We start from the raw sequence: 25,029 nt of genomic DNA on the forward strand, positions 1-25,029 counted from the left end.
ACTATTACAATTTCAAAGAAGGAATTTCATTAGTTTACAATGTATAAAAATGATTTGTTATTACAAATTGAAACAGTAAATATTATTTGAAGCAGCTCTATAAAAAGAGATTGCATGTTTGTATATTTGAGTGTTGTATGCTAGAGTGAATTTTTTTTTTTGTAATTTATTTTTAATTTCAGTCTTATTTTAGATAGTACTTATTGGTTAAAAAGAAAACATAATTACAGTTCATAACTTGGAAATGTGATTTTTGTCTTTGAGTTTTATTTTACCACAAGTGATTGAGGGTCTTTTAATGACACAGTGTATTGAACATGAGCATTGTGCATATATGAGTTTGCTGTAATCAACATATGCATGTGCAGGTAAAAGGTCATTTTTCACTGCGTATAGTAAAGGTAATAAGTAGCAGTAACATATTTCATATGGTCTGAAAATATTTATATAAAAATTGCGAACACTAATTGTGAGCAATCAATGTTTATTTTGAATAGGGCGCCAAATTGAGCCAAAATTGTTCCAACATTCATTATCATAAGCAAACATAACCTACTTCATAATGGATAATTGCAAAAGAAAATCATGTGTTAATCTAACATCTGCAAACACTGAGTAACGTAAGGGCCATTAGCATGACTGCAATCTAGCATACAGAGTTGAATTTCGTAGATTACAATAAACGGACGTATATCGAATTCGACCATAACTTTTTAATCTGTGATCTATAGGTCCTAAGTGGAAGAGGGCGCGGTTCAAAGGAAGAAACTACGTTTATAGTTCGGAATCTGTGACTGGTACTTTCCTGGAAGATGGTTGAGGTAAGTACGTGGAGCAGCGACGTTATTAATTTTGTTTCGTGCTCGTTTTTCTGTCCGTTAATATGTCGATTATAGTTGTATTATTAGCAAACCTTCATGTCCGTAAACATGTGTTATACGTAGTTACATTTGTTCTTACAATTGTCTTGCATTCGTTTATTTCGGATGGCCTTGTTCTCGAATGTATGTTCTGTCATTGGAAAATCTTGTGTTCAAATTACTATATTGGTTGAAAATGATTCTTTAGTCGTATGCTTTTTAATTTTGTTCGTTGAAATGGTTGTTTGTCAAATCGAGACAACTTGTGGTTAAATCGATGTCGACAGATAATAATCCAGTTTTCAAGCTCTTCAGGCATGCTCTTTTCATTAGTCCATGCAGATGCCACTATAATACATTGGATTAAGCCATGTCTGCTTCGTCTCATATCCATTCCAATTCATCAGTCATAATTTGATGTCGAAGTCTGAGGTACGGACAGTGTCGTTAAATAAGCCATGAATAAATAAAACATTAAGGGTGGAGTGACCTGGTGTTATATTTCAAGACGTTCTGCTGGATCACATAATAGATAAGTTAGTTTGCGACTCGAATGGTAACATTCATCTCATGTCTGATTTGACAAGACTTTATTTAAAATAATTTTTAAGTTGTATCTTGCAGTTGCCTGATGAGTTTAATGATAAATATTCTTCACTGTATCAGTGTATTACATGCAGTACAAGTATTGATACAAAGTAGTGAAAGCTTATTTTATAATTGTAAAATAAAATTTTGTATTGGTGGATGCTAAACGATCCTTTCAGTATGTGCATATATATACATGTTGGGTGTGAAGGGAGAATCTGAGATGGTAAGTTCCATGAGGTATTGATGCGTGACACCAAAAATACCAGCAGTCTGCACAGCTTTATCTGGTTGTGTTATGTAATTGTTGCTAACAGCACTTTACCTTTACCAGAAAAGTAATGAAACCATTTTCAAGACTTCACAGAGATATAACCAAAAGTTTGTAGTTAGAGGCTTCCAAGTCCATTTTGTTTTTGAAAATGTGTTTAGTTTTATAGAAACATGCCATGCTGGTGGAAACAAGATGTACAGGGTAAGGGTAGATTTGTGTTATTGCATGCAACGGGGAGATCTTTGCCGTACAAGAGAGAAGTGAAGAAAACATCCATGGCAAATACTGGTAATAGTAGAGTTCCATACTAGGGTATACCAGAGCAACAGATTTTACGTGTTATTTTCTGATATACCATGAAGTTCCTTTAATGTTGATTAGGTTATTTTATTATACTTCTTTACTTTTTTAAACCTGGATATATAACATGTTTCCATTTTTGCATTGAATGTGACATTGTGGGTGAATATATAACAATCTGAACCTGAAAAGGCATTTGAAGAGAAAATGGTGGTAGATACAAAAATGTAATTGTATACTGTATTGAGTATGGATTATGACAAAAAAATTTATTTGTAAACTTATGTCAAGTTCAGAGATAAGTGGAATTTTAAGTTTGTAACAATACCAAGATGTTTACAAATTATCAGATTATCTAGGGAGACATAGAAGGTCATAAAGAAACCATGGCCCTAAGGTAGGGTAAGGCTCTTTGCTCATTTTCTCACAATGAAATATAGGAAAATATACATCAGGATCCTACCTCAAGATGAGCTCTATTAGATAAAATATAGTGATAATGCACCAAGAGGCACTAGTTGTGGGGTAAGTGTGGAATTAAGATTGGGATGTGTTTGTGTCTGAATTTGTGAGTAATTAAAATAAATATGCACAAAGATAATTTAGAAATTAATCATTACAGCAGTTTGTGCTGAAACATTCATTTATGGTCCACAGACTTTGCATTAATACTTTGCTGCTTCAGAATGTTGGTCTGGAAACATCAAATACCGGTCCATAACAGCCAGCAACTGCACAAAAGTACTGCATGAAGACTGATTTTTGAACTGTGTTAGAATACTGTAATTTGTTGAATTGCAGCAGAACATTTCTTGGCCTGAAGGGGTGTTCGGCACAAAGGCAGCAGCAGTACACGAGGGTGTGAATACATGAGTGAATATGACAACATGGCTACAAAATATGATCATCACGCTTTTTCGGGTATGTAGTTGCTCTGCTGAATTTGAATGCAGTGTTTAATGTCTATTTTTTTATGTTCTTCACAGAAAGTGAACAAAATACATGCATTATGGTGAAGCTACGTTTGTCCAGGATTATGTTTTGTTTCTGAAATAACTTGGATTTTAGTGAAATTCAGTGCTGGGGTTCTGTATTGAATGTTTTTGGGGATTTTGGTTGCCGTTGATATCAATCTAATGTAAAGCATAACATCATTTGTAAGTACCTATAGTTTTTTAGAAACAGTTTAGTATATGGAATTTGGGGCATGATATTAATTAAAATTAAATCCGTGGCGTAACAGCTCCAGAGAGCCAAAGCCGACTAGCTTGACTGCTGGCCTCACGTTCACATGCCTAAGCAGAGGTGAACGATCATCCAACCAGATATAGGGTGATGTATGGTCAGCACGACGAACCCCCAGCCATTGCTAGCTTTCCTGACCGGATTACGCTACTCATTGTAGCTCCCCAATTTCCTCACCGGTCGAAAGCTCATGAGAAAATTTCTTCTCTCCCGAGACTCGAACCAGCGTGCGATCCGTATCGCCAGCTCAAATAATGATGCCTCAGACCACGCGACTACGGCGCAGGACTGGGGCATGATATAACATTCAGAAATTAATAAGAACTACAATCTTTATGAAAGATGTTTCTAGTGTCGTGAGTAACAGAATGCAAGGAAGTGTTTCTGGCGAATTTTACGTTCATTGCACTTTGCTTTGTAACAGTGAATTTGTCTGCAGTATGTGGTATAGACCTCTGAGGTATGTATAATGTTAATGCATTTATAAAATGTGTGTGCTTCATTGGAGAAACATAGACATTTCCTCAGTTGCTTGTGGTTGATGGTAATTCAGCTGTTGAAGACAGAGAAATAAAAGGTTGCTGCAAGTTGATTCCTGTTATGATGTTCCTGACGAGTTATGGGACACTTGGGCAGACAGCAAGTATTGGCCTGGAAGGCTGTTTTTCCTTACAGAAACCAGCTTGACTGTATAAGAATTTGTGCTTAGTCCATGTAATTAGAACTTTGTGGCCGATTTCTAGCCTAGCCAGAATCTGTACATGATAAATAGATTCTAAAATTCTGTTTTGGTAAAGTAGTAGAAGGTGGAGCCTTGCGTTGAATTATATTGATTGTGTACTTTTTGAGTTGTTTCTTTGATATGTAAATATTTGTTAAGTGCCAAGTTGAAGATATAAAACAACGTGCAGGATTGGGCTCATTTAGGAGACTTCATTCTTAATGTTTGAACTTTCCAAACATCAGTAATTTTTAGCAATAACACCAAGAAATTTAAGAGAAATGGGTTCTGGTTACATTTCAGCAATGTGAACCCCCTTTTTTATTTCTATTTCTGTTGTTTGATAAGCCAAAATATAGGAATGTGCTGCTAGAGTTTTGTTGGCACTGTTTTGCATTGTTACTATCCATCTCTATCACTAATACACAGTCATAACTTCATAAGAAAATCATATGAAGTATGTTATAAGTCGTGTCTTACATTATAAAGATGTTTTGTTCAAAAAGCTTTATCTAATCATTGTTGAAATGTGTAAGTCCCTGTCATGAAGTGAAGGGAATTAGTTTTCCAGTTTAACTGATTGGTTTCACATGCAGAAGATGTACATGGAGGCAGATGATCAGGGCAGAGCTTGGAGGTAATAACTACCTGCAATTATTACATGAAACATGTAAAATTAAAAGAATTTTGCATTCTGCCATTCTATTTTGAAATTGTTAAACCATTATTAAAGTTCTTGTTTGCACCATATTTGTAATTCTTGGTGTGTTTTTTTTCCCATCCTAAATTAGATTAATTTGTTATCACTCCAGAATTCTTATTAGTTGAGCCAAAATAAGTTGTCTGTGCAACCATTAAAATTTTTGTCCAAATACAGATTTTTACCCTTACTTTTTTCCTAGTGGTGTTTATCCACCTTAAGCCTACAAGTAGAATGATCTTCAGTGTTTATTTTACAAACATCGTCAAGAAATCCTCAAAACGTAGGTTCTCAGTTTTCCCGTTCTCAAGAAATATGGGAACTAGTTTACTTCTTTGTCTTTAAGTCAATGCACCAATGATTTACAGGTCTGCAACTATGCTGAACTAGGTGTAGCAGTCGATTTCCCTTTGGAGGACGTTCTTCAGCCGCGCCATGATCACTTGAAGAACTGACTTTCGGCACCACTCCATTTAGGAGGTAAGCTTGAGAACTGGAATTCTACCACACAAGCAAACTAGCTACAGATTTAACACTGCTAATACAAGCCTACTGTTAAAACCTGAATCACATATAAACTTAATTTCCCTCGTAATGTTGTTTGTTGCAGTCTCTGATGTGACTGCTGTTAAGGTTTTCTTGTGAAAATTATCTGTTTCTCTTAGTTTCTCCCCCCTTCCACCTTTTTGGGTCTTGGCTACATGTTTGACCTATTATAGTGTACTCCCCTTGAAGGGACATCTGGAGAAGAGTATTTGTCATATTAGGTACATTTACCTGAGAGTGGACAAAGTTACGGTTTGCAGTTGATCAGCAAGTCGTTCTGATTGAATATACTAGTATTCTTTTAATTTTTCCTTAATTATAATTGTGTGTCATTCCTCCAGATATTTAAATATTGACACTTCCAAATTGTTGGCATTTTGCAGTTTCCTCTCATGTTCTTGTAAGATAATTTCATGGAAACTGAATACACTTTTGGGCAGATTTTATGTCCTCTTCTGATTCTAATAAAATTTGCCATTCTCTATTATTTTCTCTACCAATGCCAGTTTAAAAACTAATGAAGTGTTTATGCTAAAATAGTTATTATTTGCATTGAAAATGCATTGACCTAGGTGCAATTTAGCAAACCTGAAGGTGGCTAATTTCAAAGTGATTATGTGGTTCCATATTAATAGACACTTGAAAATTGTTTGAGGAGTGAAACAAAATGAATAATACAGTGTGAAAAAGTGACTGTAAAATCACAAAGGTGTGTATTGTACATACCAGGATGCTGTTCTACAGAATTGAAGATGTTTAATTATTCAAAATTGGTGAGAATTTAAACAAATTCCAAATTTCCAAATGCATGGATTTTCTTGAATTTAAATGTTATCAGATATCTCCAGTTTCTGTGATGTGGAAATCCGTTATGTCTTGGTGTAAGAAACTCTGAGAGATGTTTTGTTATTTTTTTATATATAAAAAAGCCTGAATGGTTCAGATTTTAGGAAAAGTGAAGACATGCTCTGTGTTGAGCACAGTACTATTAAGTCATTTTTGTAGATGTGGTTCACTTGTTAGAAAGATCCACTCCTTGTTTGCGCAGTCAGACAGTTACTTGTCCGTGAACAACAATTTTTAGATATATGTTGTTCTAAATTGTGTTTGTGACATGTTGTTATGAAAATGTGAAGGTAAGTTTTCCAGACAATTGTCTTCTTCCAGTGCCCCATATTATTTATTTCAGGGCAGCCTCATCATGTTGTTTGTATGTGTAAAAATGGAAATTCTATAATTTTGTGTAAATATCAGCTAAACTAGTTTAAAACACCCAGGTATAAATTTCACATACAGTACACAATTGCAATGCACATTTTACGTAAATGTGCCAGCTGCAATAAGGTTACGGTTATTTTACAAGCTGAATGGCTTTTTTATCCTAATGCATTTTCTCAAAGTTCAGTGTCATCTGTAGATTGGCAGGATTCATGGTTAAGGACTAATGTTTTATATAAATTAAAAAGTTACATATTTATTAACTGAAGATGGAAGACATAATTGGGATATGAGCCATACTTGTGTAGGCAAGAGATACGATACATACAGTATTTTGGATGGGTCACTTGCAGGCCTAGGCATAGGTTGTCTTTTAACCCTTCAGCGTGGGAGCATTTAAATCCCAAGTCTATACCGTGCTGTGGGAGGAGTTTCTGCTGGGGATTTAATTTTGAGCCGAAAGTGCATCATTTTACTTATATGGGCACAACTTCCCTAATAATTGATGAATTTTAGTGAAACTTTGAAGAAAATGTTCACAACACACTATGCTTTATAGAAAGGTAAAAAATTTACCTTAAAAGTTGAGTTTTGTGTGGAATATCTTGAAACAGCCATCAACACAGAGACCAGCCTCACAATCAGGACACCAAAACACTGTCTCCTTTCTCTTGCCCTGCTTGTAGCACACCACACAACGCTTTGTAGGCCGTGACTTCTTCTCTGTTTGGAGGAATTCTCTCCGGAAAATGTCTTTCAATTAGTCGGGGCACATTCTTGTCTGTGGAGTGTCTCCCTGGCACATTACTTTCTACTCCACCACCATGTTCAACTAGGAGAGCCTGCACTAGATCCACTCTGTATTTCAAGTGGTCAAGTTTTATTCCCGGTGAATTTGCCCTACAGATTACCATTGAATTTAGAATTGTGGCATTTAGCAACCTCATAAACATTTTGATGTACCACTTGGTCATTTTCTTTCTTTCCAAAAGGTAATTCTGTAGGAGCTGATCTTTCAGATCAACCCCTATCATGTTTTTGTTATAGTCCAGGACTGACGCAGGCTTTTCCCTTTCCTGCCCACCCTTGGTCTTCACTTTTTGTGTATCATCACCATGGTATGTTGAAATCATGGTAACATTCTTCTTGTCGCTCCACTTTAGGACAGATACAGGGCCGGAATGTTGAGCTATTAGCTCCCCCTTCTTTAGTTTCTTGTCTTTGACAGCTAGAGGAACATCTTTCCTATTTATTCGGAGAGTACCAACACAGTCAGTCTTCAATGATTTAAGTATCCGAGCTAGTGCAGGTGCATTGTAGAAGTTGTCCATCCACAATGTATGTCCCCTACCCAATAATGGCTCCACTAGAGATAACACAATGGCTGATGCTTTGTTTGTGTCCTCTGATATCAATGATGACGTGAAAACTGTTTCCTTTCCTGTGTAAATGATGAAAGACCACAAATATCCCGAATTGGACTCGCAAAGCTCATACGTCTTGATCCCAAATTTTGACGATTTTAGTGGAATATACTGCTTGAATGACAGTCTTCCTTTCCATAGAGTCAGTGACTCATCTATTGAAATATTCTGACCTGGTATGTACAAATTTTGAAATTTTTTGTTCAGATAGGAAATAACAGGATATATTTTTAAAAGCTTTGGAGGGCCCTGGTATGTGTCTTTGCTGTCATTGTTAGTAAAGTGAATAAATTTGCAGACAGATTCAAATCTGTCCATAGAAATAACAGAGCCAAAGACAGGTGTTGCCAAAAGAGAATTTTTTGAAAAATAAGACCTCAGTGTAGGCTTCTGGACTATTCCTATCAACATGAAAAGTGCCAAAACAACGTACATTTCATCATCAGAGAGAGGTTTCCATTCTCTCATCCTTGATCGAAATGGTATAGGAAGGCTCCTGGAATTTATGCATTGCTCTGCATAGCGATTTGTTTCACGCACGATTAGAGATATCAGCTCGTGAGTGAAAAAGAGTTTGAACACATTCACAGATTCAGTCACACTTTTCACTTCATTTTGAGGCCCACAATTGCCGACAAATTGTTCTCTTTGCCCTACATAGTTGTCCATGTTCTCCCATGTAAAAGCAGTAGGACGTGCCACACTCGGTAAACTGCTCCCACTTTGTTCACCGTCATTGTATTCATTTTCAGATTCGTCACATGTAAGAAATTCACGAACAGGTAAATCATCGATTACACTTGATTCATCATCTGAATCGAACACGCTACTTTCGGAATCAGTGAGAGGTTCGTCTACACTTCTAGCAATGTCTTGAGGAGACAAAAAACGCCTGCTACTCGAAGCCATATTCACGGCTGACTGACGGCAGATATGTACTATAGAATTCTGTTCTTACCAAGGGGAGAACAGAGAATGCATTGACTAAGGTCGTTGACATCATATACCGTTAGAAAGGTTGGAATGTGTCCTACACAGCCGTCAAAACCTTAAAATTATTACCCCATTTGTCTTCCCTAGAGAGAGCCACAAAGCAGAGGCTGAATGCAGTTGAGTTCAAAAATCTATCTATATTTCAAAGTCGAAAAACACTGGTAAAATCGATCTGTCAGAGTCATGTTATATATCAATCGATAGCCAGCATTTTTCTCTACATGGCTACTGGATCCAGAATACATAAAATACAAGGTCAGTCGTTACGAAGAAGGAGAAGTCTTAGCGCGTATTATGCGAGCAGTGCTCGGCACTCCACGCCATGGGATGACTACGTCATGACGAGCGATGTTCCGCACTCCACGCTGAAGGGTTAATATGATGTTTGATGTTTGTGTTAATGGATCTTAAAGTTCCATTACAAAACTTTTATCATCTGAATAACTCTGCTACTGAAAGGGGCTCCGAAGCATGGAGTTGGCATATTACATTATAACACACTGACATTCAAAAGACCTTGCATATAATTTAACATAGCAAATATCTGTCACTTTGAACTCCAGTTTCAAACAAAGCAGCAAATTTTGGCATAAATATTTGGAATGTGTAAATGAGACCTTGTATCTTAGACTAGACTGGATATTTATATTTTCTATTGGGATCAAATGTATGGTTCCAAAATTTATTTTGTTATTTATGGTAACAGTGAGCCATTTTATTTTAAACAAAATTCCAATATTGTGGAGGTTATCTCGCAATCCATCATCAGGAATAGTTGTGTTGTTTTGGTAGCGTGATATAGAGTTGTGTTGGTGTGATCGTGATCCAGTGAGAATTGGTGTAGTACATGATAAGAAGAGTTAGGAGTGTCGGAGTGGACAGTGTTTGTGAGGTAGTGAAACTGGATTCAAGCCAGTAGAATCAGTGGGTAAATGGTGGAATACAGTAGGGCACCGCTTATACGGCGGGTTAAGGACCAGACCCCCGCCGTAAAGCGAAAATCGCCGAAAAGCGGATCTTTGCCTTATTTCACTTGCAAATGCATATCAAAGCCTAATAAGATGTTACACTATCATATAGTAAGTGCACAATAGCGCTAGGCCTAAGAAAATGATATGAAAGTTAAATGAATATCAGTAATACACACATTGTCCTCAGCTTATAGTGATTGGTGAATATAAATTTGAAAATTGATATGCTTATAGTAGGAAGGATGAAGGAGATGGCGCATCTTCATCATCTGACTCTTCAACGAATCTTATTCGTTTTAGTGATGGTTCGGAAGCCATAGACATGCCTTGTTCACGAAGTTTAATCATCTCTAACTTGGCATTTAAAGTAAGAGGCTTACGACTCCTCTTTTTATCGCTACTACCCTTAGACGCCATTGTAATTACACTGTAGTAACACAAAAATATTATATAAATATACAGTTTGTTTTAACTGAAAAATTGCCAGAAATACAGAGAGACGCGGAGCGCACAAAAGCTGTAAACAGACTGAATCAGCGACGAGAAAATGGCGCCGGACGCACTTCTCTGACTCAGCTGTTGAGTGCCGTATTAGCGGAGCGCCGAAAAGCGGGGCCCTACTGTACTGTAGACTGCAAGAGACAGAAGAATCCTTGTGTTCCTATAAGTGGTGCGGCACAGCAGGCACACAGTAGCATGTTCAATGCTGCATAGTGATTGTGTGTGACGGAGAGATAAGCTCAAAGATTGAAATGGAAAGCTGAAAGGACAGATATTTTCAGTGGTGCTGTAGGAGTATTTTCTGATGCTGTAAAGAAAAGTAATTGATTGTAATTGCAGCTGCATTGTTGTGAAATGGATCCAAGAACCCACTTTGTGATCAGCGATTGTGTCACAACACAATTCCTGTGTTTGTGAAGGTTCGGCTGAAGGAGACATCACAACTTGTGAAACACAAGATTGAAAGAGGCTAATAGACCTGTTCTGACATCCTCATATTCACATACATTTTTCTACAGTGGTACATTTTATGACCAAATGTATCTCTTCGCCATGGGTTCTCTTACTGGCTGTGACATACTCTTACATGAAACACTTGGAGTGACCGGTTCTAATACAACTACAGCTGAAAACCAGCTTGATGGCTTCCACTTCTCATAATTGTTGAGGTGATGGATGCTTGTTGGAAAAAGAAAGAAGTTTGATGATTCTGCCACTGAAACAGTTTTATTTTTGTGCGTGGCATGTGAAGCTACTGCTTCATGGAATTGCTCTTATTTGCTTGAGTCACTCACTGAACATACGTACATAGTGGCAGTGAGAGTTTTTAACCAAAAAGTCAATCACTTAGTATGAAAATCTTCAGTGTACGGCTGAGAATTCAGGAAATGACTACAAATTAAACTTCATTGTGGAAATTTTGCCGTATGATGGAGACAAGTGAGTGATTATAAAATTGAAGTTTTACTGTTTTATGTGTTTAAATTAGTTCAATACTCACATATTTTACATTAATTAAAATTACCATTGGACTTGAAGGATACACATCTGTCAAGATGTTGCACCAAAACAGAAATCATATACAAGTTACAAAAGCAACCTTAAGCATAATTAAGAAAAATAATTAGAAATGGAAAGTAGTTGCTAGTGCAGTCTTGCATTCTGTTGTCAGAAATGTGTCATGCTCTTCCTCATGCCTTGAATTGTAATTTGCCTCTCCAGAACAGGTCTTCCCAGGTGAATAACCAAAATGCTAAAGTCCATCTTTTTCTGATGCTCAGAGTCAAATTTTGTTTTATTTAGCAGTATAAGGTGTAAGGTCTCTAGTATCATAAAATTTGCTGCTTTATTAACAGTTTGCACTTGTGTCCTGGCAATTCAAGAATTAGTAACTATTTTTGAAAGGAACAATTTAGTAGTGTTTAGAAATAGTACTTTCTAGCAGCTTAGAAGAGCCAGCAGTTCGCCGTGTACAACTGGAACTGAATCTGCTGAAACATCGAAAGGTAGGATGGAAGCTCTGTGAAGAAGATATCAAGGAGTGATATCAGCGCACATGAAGGATGGAGATAATGTTAAGTTTACATTGTAACATTTGGTATGTGGTGTTCTTACACAGTTTACTGCCTCATGCTGATCCAATTGCAGAACTGAATTTGGGGGCAAAAGGTAAAACTTTGCACATTCTTAACATGAACATTAGGTGGAGGTGAGTGGTTGCCCTTGGAGAAAAAGGCGGTAGTATTGCTGGGGAAGCTGCCACAGGCTGAATTTTGGTTGAGTTTTGGGAAGGGTCACTGATGGTTGCCACATTATAAGATACAGAAGGATCTGCTCAGTGTGGCAGTAGGTCTAAATAATGCAAACTTTTCAGAAGAACATGTCTTTCATGTTATGGCAATATAGTGACTGTAGTAGCTGATGCACATCGTGCACATTTTCCTTAAAAATAATTGTGAGTGGACAAGAAATACAGATGTGTTGTTCCGCAATAACAAAATATGATTTGTATTCTGCAAAGTACCTTGCAGCTCTCCTTGTTGTCACGTGTTCATGATGCTTCAGGTAAGGAAGGGAGGAACAAACTGGTTTTAAATGTATTTAGTGCAGGTACAGTTTGTTTTAGTGTAAAGTGGTCTGTGATGTGTTCATACCTGAGTGTCTGAAATTGTGAGTGGCTTGAGGAAGGCTGTTGCATGTGTAACAAAGGAACAGTGGCTGCAAGTTGGTTCAAATCACAAATTGTGTGAAAGCTTAATGTTTGTAACAGCATAATTGTAGAAATAAAGAATAAAAATGTTTGAAGCTGTAAGAAAGCTGTTAAGTGAAGGAAGCAGTGAATTGATGAAAATCAAGATTAAGAAAAGTCTCAGAAGGCATGATTGAAATTTAAGAAAAGAAGTGAAACATTTGAGATAGGAAGATGGCTCCCTTTTGTGTTGTAGCGTCGTGTTAATCTGAAGGAAGGGGGGAGAGATGTGGATAGAAAGTATGAAGAGGAACTTGAAAGCTGCGCTGACAAATTCTGTCCAGTGTAGAGTGAAATGAATGAATACAGCAGATCCAATTGAAGTACAGTTTGTGTAGAGTTGAGAAACCAACTAAGTAAAAGTAACGTATTTGGGAAGTAATTGGATAAGGATAGATCGATTGGTGGATGTTTGTGAGAAACTGATGGGACTTGGAGAAATCATGTATGGTGTGATTAATGTGCAATGTAAAGTGTGTGATGGAAACCATATATACACCTAATATGAAAGGTAACATAGTCTGTTCATGTTGCAAAATTGATTGGGATAAAATTTTAGATGATCTGATTGATAAGAGTTGGAAGTATTAGGAAGGAAACAGTGTGATTAAAACAAATGGGAGAGAGATGGCATTTTGAGGTGCGAGAAAGTTGTTTTCTGCATATTTTCCTGTAGGTGTGCTAATGTTGGACACGGCTTACGAAAGATTGTCCATATGAAATTCCTATAGGCTGATTAAGCGATTCGGATGTGTTCCCTGTCAGAGTAGATTAACTGAAGAGGATCTGCTGCAATATATTCTGAACAGTGAGGACACAATGGGAGCTGAAGGTACAGAAGCAGGAGCACTCCGATTGAAAAGTTCCATGACAAAGAAGAAAGGAGAACGAGAAACGGAATGGACTTCAAGAGGTATATATGCGAGGAAATTGATGCGTAGAAGGAATCTTTGGTCAGACAAGGGTTATGTAGAGTGATGGACTCCAGTAATGATGCAGATTCTTGACAGAGGAAAAGTAACTTAAGAACCATGGTGATTGTAGTTTCCGAGTGGATATACAGCAGATGTTTTGAATTTCATAATATGTCACAGGAAATTGATTCAGATTTTATGTAAGGAGCCACAAGAATATCAAACCAAATGGAGGCAGTACATGGAAAGAAGGATTTGTGCAGTGTGAGGTGTTCAGGTGAATCGTTAGATAGGTTTTGATTTTGGATCTGGGGCAATAATTAACTCAGCCTGGAGTTCTTCCTCCTGCAAACCTCATCATGATCAAAATTCTACAGTACCAACTTAAAGTTCTTCTTGAGTGAACTTCTAAGAGTTCTTGCTAACTTGTTTGTGGACAGTATCTTACCCCATCTGCTACAGATGTGTAAAAAGTATTGAATTCCATTTAGGAAAACTGCCTTCAGGGTATCTTGCTGGTTTTAGAAAACTGAAGTTTCAGTTTCTTTATTTAATTTATTTTGTCCTCCCGCCAAATATTAACTTAGAATTGTCCTAACAGGCAGATACTTCAGAGACAAGTTTCATTGTATGATGCAAGAATAAATTTTATTCTGGTTTTGAAGATGATCTGCATGATCGAGGATAGCTCAGCCATTATACTGATGCTGACTGCTATTTGAGTCCCAGGGGGACAGGATTTCTCTCTTCTCTGCAACATGTGGCTGTGAGGCCCACCAACATCTTCAGTGGGTTCTAGGGTTTTTTCTTCTGTTGTAAAGCTACAGGGCTTGAAGGTACTCACCTCCATCTTGTGCCAAGGTTAAGAACGTGTGAAGACACTTTCAGACACAACGCTTGTTCTGCTTAATTAATGACTCACAACTTCACCTGTATTACTGTTAACTGAAATGGGGCTTATTGTGAGGTATTTTGTCTGTTGAACATTAGAATTTGTTTATTGAATATGGTTGGCTATTGTATGTGTATGGAACTTGTGGAAGATAAAACTCCTATATCCACCTGTGCAAAGGTGGTCCTTTTTGAGTTCTGGGTTCTTTAAATGGCATGATGGCTGCCTTCTGGAATGTTGCACTGTGTATGGGTGGTTGTGGGCTTGGAATGTCAAGGTTCTGACTGACAATTCATAAGTTTTAAGAGAAGCGACTTACAAAGTTTTGTAATTTGTGCAGTTATTGCCTCGCCCCTTTCAAAGTTTTCATCATAATTAGTGGAAGTATGCAACAGCATTAAATCTTATTTTTAATTTGGTAAAAAGCATGTAACATACACTAAAATACAAGATATGGGTTACAGTGCAATGACATTTAATGTTTCAGATTTTCATAGTGCTCAGAAAATTGGGTCTCTTTCTGTTCTTACCAAATTGTTTGAAGAAAAAACGAACTGGCCAAAAATTTACATACAGTGTATTTTAATGTGTACCGAATAGTAATTAACTAGGGCATTTTATGTGAAGCATGTATATAAATGATCTCAACCTGCGCTATGTAACCTGATTGTAGGAATTCCATGTAACAGGTCCCATTTGACTTTATTTTAAACTTACATTACTTGTAATTATACCACTTTGTAACATCTGTTTCAGTAATAACCCTAGGTACCTTTTAATTAATTCTGTTTTGAATAACACGTAAAGGTTGGCCTGAGGATGGTATAATTGTACCAAAACATTTGCCAACATGGAAATAAAGGGACAAATTTTAGGACATTAACCCATTGAAGATGAAAATTGTCTAAATAGTATTTCAGAATTCAAAACTGTGGAGGAAAAAACACGTCTTCACCAGTACAAAGATTAGCTTGTTAATGCAGTTTAATAAAGTAGTCATCCCTGTTAAACGTAAGAATTGTATGAAAATGAAATATATAATGAGTTACTGGCTGTTGAAGCATGTGGGTAATGCAGTTGCCATCCGGCCTCAAGGTTTTAAATATGTTTGAGGTGCTACATCAAATAACAGGAATGCTAACAAAAAGAAAATAAGAATGTTCCAAAATTTGCGAAGTGGCTACAAAAGTTACAGAAAACAGCTATCTAAGTGGTTGCTTAATTGTTTTGTATTTCCACATTGTGTTGCTGTTGTGTAATTAATTATGGTAATTGTCTTTGTAGTATTAGTGATGTAAAAATCACTATTGTGGTATGTGAAATTCTTATTTGGAGACCAGTGTACGCTGCTGTAAGAATACCACATTCAGTTCTATATACATCACAATAAAGGTTATAAATCCAACCCACATCCTCACCCAACTTCCACAGTCTTCAGGGTGTATATTTTCTTTTCATCCCCCCAAATGTAAATATTTTGCAAGCAGTATTGCTTTCTTGTTAAAATGAATATTGCTACAGATGCCAAAATTCCAAGTATCAGAATAGTATTTTTCTACAAAAAAATATTTACTTTGAGTTTGTGGGAACAATTGTTTGCCCAGTAATGCGTTTCGAATTTAACTTAGTAACAATGGTTAGTGGTATTTCTTTGAATATCTGCTTAAATGTCTGGGGAGTAATTGTCTCCATCTTTTGTTTCTAGGTTAAATTAATTTCTTGATTCATTATGTAGTATTCCCATATGTTCGGGGTATTGGGAATTAGGCGGCCCTGTTTTGCTAGTAACGCTGTATTGCGGTGTTTTTCTGAACTATAAGTTGTCATAATTTGTTATGAATTTATTTTAATGTAACTGTTTCTATCTCAATTTTGTCAATCGGAACTACTTGAAGTATATACGTCTTGTGATTAGTATTGCCAACTGGCGGCATCCCTGGGAGCTATTAATTCTTGTGCTAAGAAAACAGTTGTTTTGTAGTACCGTCTAGTAGCTACTGCTAGAACTACTTGGAGTTCGTGAATGTAAGTAGTGTTGCCATCTGGTGAAGTTTCTGTGAACTCCAAATTCTGGCTGTGCTAATAAAATTCTTTTTATAAACTTTGTTGTTTTGTATACGTAGTGCCTTATAAATGATATTGCCATGTGGTGGTGGTTTCAGGAACTAGAAATTGCTGCTGTGCTAATAAAAATAGTGCCATCTGGTGGCAGTTCTGGGAACTAATATTTCTTGCTGCGCTAATAAAAATTTTATAAATAAAATATTAGCTCGCTAATAAAAATAGTGCCATCTGGTGGCAGTTCTGGGAACTAATATTTCTTGCTGCGCTAATAAAAATTTTATAAATAAAATTCCTGCTGTGCTAATAAAATATTTTAAAATTATTAGCAGGCTAGTAAAAATGTGGAAAATGAAAATTGTGGGTGTGCTAGTAAAAATCATGGGTGTGGCAGCAAAAAAAATATTTTATTTCAATTGTTGTGGTAGAAGTTGGTTTTGAACTGCTGATCTTCAGGATGGTAGTAGTCTGCTGTCTTGTAGTCCGCTGTCTTATCCCCTAGGCCGCCGCTGTTTCTTAAGAGATATAATTTCGGAACTTCCTGATATATTGCGAAGTTGTTCTTGGACTTTAAAATTTTTCTTGGATCCCATAGGTTTTGAACTGCCGATCTTCCTGATAGAAGCCCTGAGCTTCAGCTCTCAGCAGTCCATGCCTTAGCGCTCTTGGCTACTGAGGCCACAACTGGTAGTAAACATTCGGAACTTCCTGATGAATTGTGAGTATCGTCCTCTCCCCCACCTTCTAGTCCTACTCTACTTGCCACAGCTATACTTCAGAGGGATGAAGGAAGTACTTCAGGTGGTTCATGAACAACACTTCATATTCTGTATCATTCTATATATTCTTTATTATTTCGTAAGCATACAACTACAAGGCATCATGTTTCCATCACTGCACTCTCAATGTATATGACTGGTATTACAACATACATTATTATTATTGTATCTCTCGAAACAAGACGTTTTGGAAACTAGGTAAAAGGGGAGAACATTCAAAAACACTGTACTTGCGAGCAACTAATACAGTGGATTACAGACAATGGTACCAACATTAACATAATTATACAGCATGTAATAAGTGTTCTGGAGGTTTCCACTTGATGATGATGCTAATGTTGGCTTCAGAGAAACTCGCTAATGCAGCCCGAGTGATGGAGGTCTGAACTCGAGACCGTCCATGTAGTGCGTAACGTAGAACTTCTCCCTGCACAGATGACACCGAGTTTCTTCTCCAGTATCAGTTATGGTGGTCCTAGAAAAATAAATATATAAATAGCATTTTCATCTTCGATGCAGTACAGTCTGTAGCGGGCTGTGGTTGTACTTCTGATGGAAGTGTTGTTGGAAATATTACTATTGTAGTAGGAATGAACACGTGGATGACTTAGGGTAGAGGGTAATAGATAAACATTTTTATATATATCGAGTAGCGCTGGCAGGGTAGCCAAGTGTGCACCAAGTACAATTTGTGGTTTTCATTGTGGCGAGTCTGAAGATGGCTGTCTTCTGGGTTGTAGCTCCTGTAGTCTGGTTGAAGTTTGCCAATGCTTCAGAGGTCCTCTCCATCCTCAGGGTAATAGATAAACATTTTTATATATATCGAGTAGCGCTGGCAGGGTAGCCAAGTGTGCACCAAGTACAATTTGTGGTTTTCACTGTGGCGAGTCTGAAGATGGCTGTCTTCTTTGTTGTAGCTCCTGTAGTCTGGTTGAAGTTTGCCAATGCTTAGAGGTCCTCTCCATCCTCAGGGTAATAGATAAACATTTTTATATATATCGAGTAGCGCTGGCAGGGTAGCCAAGTGTGCACCAAGTACAATGTGTGGTTTTCACTGTGGTGAGTCTGAAGATGGCTGTCTTCTTTGTTGTAGCTCCTGTAGTCTGGTTGAAGTTTGCCAATGCTTCAGAGGTCCTCTCCATCATCGGGGTAATGGAAAAACTTAGTTATAGGAGACTGGCAGTGGGGATTGGGAACGAATAGGAGCTGGGGACATGTGACACCTTGTCCACAAGAAAGGTGAGGGACATGGGGGGCTCTCATAAGGGCTCCTCAGGTTCCTGCCATAGGATCAACTGACATATGAGAGGTGAGTCGATGTGATGTGCCCTGAAAAGGGCAGGGTAGTGGCTTACTGGCAATGCTGTATGGGATGTTTCGGCCACAGCGGATTTATCTGGCTGGTCCAGCCGGATGTGGCACTGGTGCTGCTTTCTCAGACCTCTCCCTCTCATGTTCCTTTCCTTCCTGCTGGCCAAGGTGTGGCATGCCCTGCTCCTGTTAGTTCCCAGGCCCTCACATTTCTGACTCCAGTCGGCACTGGTTATGCCAAGGCTCTTTGCCAATATTTCAGAGGTCCTCTCCATCGTCAGGGTGGTGGGTAAGCAACACGTGTGGAAACACTTAGTTATAGGAGACTGGCAGTGGGATTGGGAACGAATAGGAGCTGGGGACATGGGGGGGGGAAGCTCTCATAAGGGCTCCTCAGGCTCCTGCCATAGGATCAACTGACATATGAGAGGTGAGTCGATGTGATGTGCCCTGAAAAGGGCAGGGTAGTGGCTTACTGGCAATGCTGTATGGGATGTTTCGGCCACAGCAGATTTATCCGACTGGTCCAGCCGGATGTGGCGCTGGTGCCGCTTTCTCAGACCTCTCCCTCTCGTGCCTCTTTCCATCCTGCTGGCCAAGGTGTGGCATGCCCTGCTCCTGTTAGTTCCCAGGCCCTCACATTTCTGTCTTCAGTCAGCACTGGTTATGCCAAGGCTCTTCATTGACTTCCAAATGTGTGCCTTACTCATCACCCTGATGACAAAGGCAGCAGGGACTTCTGAATCGTTAGTACACTTCTACCAACAACCCAGAAGACAGCCATCTTCAGACTCACCAGCATGAAAATGTCAAATCCTACACAGTAATAAATCTTTGGGTTCTGTGAAATGTTGGAAATTTTTGGAGTTGCTGAGTGACCGACTATTGGTGGCTTCTCAAGGACCTAGCTCCATGGAATAAGTGACAGATGGATCAAGGTTTGCTTTGTGTGGCAAACAGAAGATCCAGACTTAACAAATGAGTCACACGCACATTTATCACCTATAACAAATGTTTTTCTTTCTTGCAGTTTTAATGTGTCAACAGCTGGGAGATGAAGCAGATTTCTGTACAACTGCATTAGAAAGAAGGAATACAAATATTTGGTACAAATTAGTGGCAGAAGTCTTCTCAATAGGCTAGCCCTAACTGGCACAGAAGAGGAAATTAAGAGAGAAAGGGCCCAAGGAAATTTACTTGGCATGTACTTGTGAGATGAATGTCTCTCCTTTCCCATTGGCCTATTTTGGATCAAAATGCTGAGATAATGAAATTCAATGACGCAGTTTCATCCTGCAAAAGCTGTTGATGAGTGGTCCAAAACTACAAGACACTGAAGAAGCCAAATCAGAAACAGGAAGTCAATGTATAGCTCATTTGTTGTTTTACATCTGAATGTCATTTTGTATGATATAAATGTGCACATGTCTTGTCACTGCTTGTAGCTAATTAAAAGAATTAATTTATCTACTTCATTGGTGGTACACTGAATTATTTTTGTTAGCAATTAACATTATATATCCCAGAGGCTACTAACCCACAAACAAATCATAACGTGTACTGGCCTGTTACCTGACGTTTAAGAGCATTTAGACATGACATTAGAAGTCCAGTTACCTTGGTAAGATCCTCAGGAGCAGCAAGAAAGTGTACAGCTGACACAAATCTCTCTTCTCCAGATGGCAAAGAGCACGTCCACTGCTTACAGATGAACCAGTAATCCTAGGGCCTGCAGACAAATGCGTATCAGATTCCATTGTACTTAATAAACTGTTACAGAACCAAACAAGTTCACCTGTTTTTTGTAATAATGTAATTCACCAAGAAATCTGCATGACAGTCTACTTCAAAATTACCAAATCTTTGGTTCCATGAAAGTTAGAAGACCTGATTTAAGCCTACTTGGGAGTGAATGACATGCTCTTTCAACTGGTTAATTTGTATGTAATTTTATTCAAATGGCAATTCCCTGATGTGATTCTTATATCGTTTTAATAACATAATTTTAAGTGCAGTGAAATTCCATCTTTTTTAACTTCATGGAAAAATGATAAGCAATTGTTAACAATGTGATTTATTCCATTCCTGGAAAATGTTCTGCAATGTTATGATGAATTATTGTGTGTCCTCCAATTCATGGGTTCTGTGGGGTACACATATTCATCCATCTATGTGAAATGACTAGAGACCAAAATCTGGCTATGTCAACATTAACTAGTTACTCTTGACACCAGGTAGGTGGCATGGAAAATGTTAAGGAATCATCATCGAAAGTATGCACTTTATTTTTGACCTAACCCAACCCACTAGATTTTCCAGAAGTGCCCTAAATTTGTTTGCTGAATGTGTTATTTCAAATTTTATCCTTGTGTTGGATAATATTGTCATGTGCTGGCTAATCTTGACAATATCTAGTATTAGACAATGCTACAAGATACAATTCCCATCATCATCCCACCTTCTTCATGATGTGTCATCATATGATCTATCACTCCTTCCATCTTCTCCTCCATGATGTGGGTAGCCGAGAAACCAAACATCATGAAGTCATCCCACGTGCTGTTCTATTTCCCAACTGCATGTCTGTTTGTCCTGAAGACTAAATGGAAAAACAAGATTAGTAAACAGCAAACTGAAAATAAGTAAAATTAGAACAGAAAAATATAGACATTGAAATAGATAACAGTTGTTCAAAAATGTAAGAAATATGTGCAGATATGATAAGGACTGTGATATTCAGCGACCAGTCTCACATTATTATGTTAACCCTTTGAGCCCCAAATAATTAATTTTTCAAAATCTAATGTTATTTATTCTCAATTATTATTACGTTTCATACAAAATCAACATAATGAAACATACAATTTTCTACAATTCCAAATCTACAAAAAAGCCCTGGTTACACCACAAAACCATTGGGAAAGTTGGTCAGTGTCCGTTACTTTCCATGATATTCATTAAAACAGTTCTTGCTTCCATTCAAACAGAGTCCTACACCACAAATTTTGCATGACCATTTCGTATGATGTGGAGCAATGGCAGTGCTGCATTGTGCACATCGGCGAGATGTGCTCCTCACTGGCATGTGTTCCGCCTTATTGTACCTTTTCTTGGGAGCAACGTGTCTTGAACCTATTTTGAGATGCACGTACTTTCCTCTTCCTTGATGGACTTCATGAGGATCCAATGAGTCCACTGGCAACAGACATGCAAATTTCTTTAATGTCGGTGTTCTTGCTTCTGGACTCCTTTCCTTGTATAGAATGAAGGCACTGACAATTCCAACGTCAAGGATTTGCCAGAAGATCCGCAACCACCACTTTTGACTCTTTCTGTCTATTTCATACAGAGACTTCAGCATGTCAGCTTTGTCCACAAATCTCATGTTTGCATTGTATTGTTTCACAATTTCTGGACATGAAATGTTCTCGGAGGTCCCATCTTTATTCTTTCTTGCCACAGTGTTAACATCTTGTGGATCATGAAAGTTTGACAGAAACAGAATGCCTTTTGTCTTTCCACAGCATTGCAGTAATGCCACAGCTGCTGCTCCAAACATCAGATTTGCCTCTTTTCATGTGTCTCTCATTCTTGAAATCTTTTGGCATCCCTACTCTTTGTTTCTTCACTGTGCCACAGGCATAAATTCCGTTGTCCTGTGAGTGGTACAGATGTGAATTGTCAAAATAAACATGGTTTTTTCTTTCAAGATGTTTTGTTAGAACCTGAACCACTCTAGCTCCCAAATTTTTTTCTGTTGTCTGGCCTATTTTTCCAGTATATATCTGAAATTCAGATACACATCCACTGTCATTTGCTCGTACCCACACCTTATACCCCATCTTTATGGGTTTCTGAGGTATCAAGTGGCGGAGACTGGAGCGCCCCTTGAATCGAATCATTGATTCGATTGACTTGACTTTTGATGGTTTGAAGCAGTCCTTGAATGTCTTGGACAACATTTCTAACAAGGGACAGATCTTAGAGTTTGTCATAATTCTGGTCATTTCTTGGTGGCTGAGCATTATTGTCATTCACATGTTAATTGCCAAGGAACCATTCAAAACGATTTCTGCTCATTACTGAAACTATGAACGTGTCTCTAAATCATTGTGTCAGATGATCAACAGTCTTTATAGCTTGGCAATTTTTTAATTCCCATAAGGATATTGATAGCAATCAATTTTTTCATTTCTTTATCATCTGTTGGTTGAAATTGTAGGCCACCACCATACAGGTTTGTTTGAAACACTAGATTATTTATGTCATCTGTAAACACACAATGAAACACATCAATAGGAGATTCACAAGTGTCTGATATATTTGCCCCAAATTTTTCACTAAAATCCCTCACTTCCGATGGCATAACATGTTTCTGCCAGAAAATGGCAAACCTGTTCGCTAGTGGCACATCATCTTCACTGTCACTGTCAGAAGCATATTATATAGGAATGCTACTGGGAGCTAAGTGTTCTGTGGCACGGGACTGCTAAGATCTAAAACTGAGTGTGCTGAAGATGCAATTATATTTTGTGGCACAGGCAACATATCTGTAATGACATCTTTTGTTTCACTATTGGCATCTGAAGTGCACGATTCTGGTTCACTAGGAATTTCATCAAATACCTCCATTATTAATTTGTGAGTCAGTTTCCCCCTTTCAGAAATCTTCCTGATGCCATGATATTCTGCAGCAAACATAATTAAAATGCTCAGTATACCCACTGGTTACAATTTGAAACCAAACATAACTGTCAATATTGCAAGGCATTTTGCATCCAAACCAATGATAATAATACATAATTTTATTAATAACAATATAACCATTGATATTATTACAAAACACTCACCTAATTATTCCAAATAGTAGCAACACAAAATCAAACACTTAGAAGTTCCAACACAACTAACTCTGTAGCGTCAATGCTTCCTTATTCACATGGCTAAAAACCGAGTACCATTGGTGGATACATGATGGCAGCACTATGTACCACGGGCGTCTCCAAAAAATACCACAGGGCAGTGATACTTTGATATTCTAAACTGTGGTTACGACACGAAACCTCAGGGGTTCAAAGGCATAATTAACTTTAACTTGAAATATATTAACTTCAAATGCTGAGGTGAGTTTTTCTAATGGAACAACTACAGCATCATCTTACAGACTTGTAGACTTCTAGAACTTCCTGATTGCCATCCAGAGAACTGCCTACCTATGAGTTCAGCAATTAATCCAGATATGGGCCTAGAATTGCTCTGCAAAATGTAATGTAAAAATGGCAGCCAAACATACATTCAGTTAAATGATTCCAGGTTTTCATTGTGGTGAGAAGAAAGATGGCTGTCTTCTGGGTTGCACCAATATGCAGTCTGGTAAAAGTACCAACATTTCAAGGTCACTGTTGCCTCCATCATAATGATGTTCTCTATCTGAACAGTTACATTTCTTTGCATGAATTGGCTCTTCTACATCCACGGCACCAGTGTCCATCCACCTCCAAAGTACAGCACAGGTCCTGAAGTGAAATTAAAGTACATCACTGCAATGGGTTTGTTATATTTTTGGTACATGATATGAAATGTATGCACAATAAAAGGCAACAGGTTCCTAAGCACCATACAGTAAACTTGTTCCATGACAAGCATCAAAAGAGAACAAAATTATTTAAAACCTTTTCCTTCCAAGTACAAACATGATCAAACTAAGTAAAGTATTTCATTAACACCTTGCTATTTCAGTCTACCTGTTTGTTTTCAAACACTGCAACTTCTCTTCTTTCCTGAAAGCAGGAAGTTTAACTGCACACCCATGAAACAAGGTGTCTCCTAAGAAGCCCTTCCTCTGCAAACATGACCATGGGGATGAACAAGTGATGTGTAGATGTAGTTCCACTGGGTCTGGGGTGCACAATAAACAAGAATTAAAATTATGTTAAATGCATTTTCATTATTACAGCCCATAAGGTTCATTGCTAACCATTTACACCCAATATTTCATTACATGAGTATAAGCCAATATAGGCAGCTTAGCTCCATAAGAGGCAATCCTAAACACAAGCAATCTATCTGTTGATTTTATTTCTAAATTAAGCACTTTCTCTCATTTTGAAATTCTATTACATTACCTAAATGTATACCACTTTGCAATCTTCGTGAAGAGTACAACCATGATCATTTACACTTTGTTGGACATTTTTTTACAACTTGCAATACAATATCTCAATAAACTGGTATTTATATTCTATATGTACACACAAAATTACTTGAGAACAGTTACGAGGTTCAGGACAGTCCTCTTCTGCGTCGTAGCGTCGAATAAAGATGGCCGTCTTCCACCGTTTTAACGTCAGATGAAAATGGCAGTCTTCTGCTTTGTAACGTCGTGTGATTGGTGGAAATTTAGCGCTACAGGGCACATGTTACAAGAGAGAGAGAGATATGCATGCTGTCTCACTCATCGCCTGATGATAAAACATTGTTTTC

At 37.8% G+C, this 25,029-nt stretch overlaps 1 protein-coding gene and 1 long non-coding RNA gene across 9 annotated transcripts; one reads left to right on the forward strand and one right to left on the reverse strand.

Annotated features, from left to right (window-relative positions):
• Positions 1-602: 602 nt before the first annotated feature.
• Positions 603-20,021, forward strand: LOC110837586 (uncharacterized). Of its 5 annotated transcripts, none has more exons than XR_015536779.1 (6): positions 603-620; positions 732-821; positions 2,824-2,943; positions 5,057-5,168; positions 17,052-17,174; positions 19,577-20,021. It is a non-coding gene; the product is annotated as an uncharacterized LOC110837586 (long non-coding RNA). The 5 variants fall into 5 exon arrangements; XR_015536780.1 differs by lacking the exon at positions 603-620 and adding an exon at positions 17,584-18,207 and having other exon boundaries at positions 670-821; XR_015536782.1 differs by lacking the exon at positions 603-620 and adding an exon at positions 17,584-18,031 and having other exon boundaries at positions 713-821.
• LOC110839892 (uncharacterized) lies at positions 17,282-24,957 on the reverse strand. 4 transcript variants are annotated; one of them, XM_087354875.1, is made up of 6 exons: positions 24,810-24,957; positions 24,291-24,444; positions 23,840-24,062; positions 21,005-21,145; positions 20,164-20,275; positions 17,282-17,710 (listed from the first exon to the last, which is right to left on the reverse strand). In XM_087354875.1, the coding sequence occupies exons 4-6, from the start codon at positions 21,087-21,089 to the stop codon at positions 17,593-17,595; spliced, it is 315 nt and encodes a 104-aa protein (XP_087211001.1). In that variant the 5' UTR covers positions 21,090-21,145; positions 23,840-24,062; positions 24,291-24,444; positions 24,810-24,957; the 3' UTR covers positions 17,282-17,592. The 4 variants fall into 4 exon arrangements, with proteins under 4 accessions (XP_087211001.1, XP_087211000.1, XP_087211002.1 ...); XM_087354874.1 differs by having other exon boundaries at positions 23,397-24,062; positions 24,672-24,932; XM_087354876.1 differs by having other exon boundaries at positions 24,798-24,915.
• Positions 24,958-25,029: the final 72 nt, after the last annotated feature.

The sequence above is a fragment of the Zootermopsis nevadensis genome, unplaced genomic scaffold, assembly GCF_977971745.1.
Source record: "Zootermopsis nevadensis isolate Lab colony 2312 unplaced genomic scaffold, Znev_1.0 Znev_ptg000024l, whole genome shotgun sequence".
Classification (NCBI taxonomy): Eukaryota; Metazoa; Arthropoda; class Insecta; order Blattodea; family Termopsidae; genus Zootermopsis; species Zootermopsis nevadensis.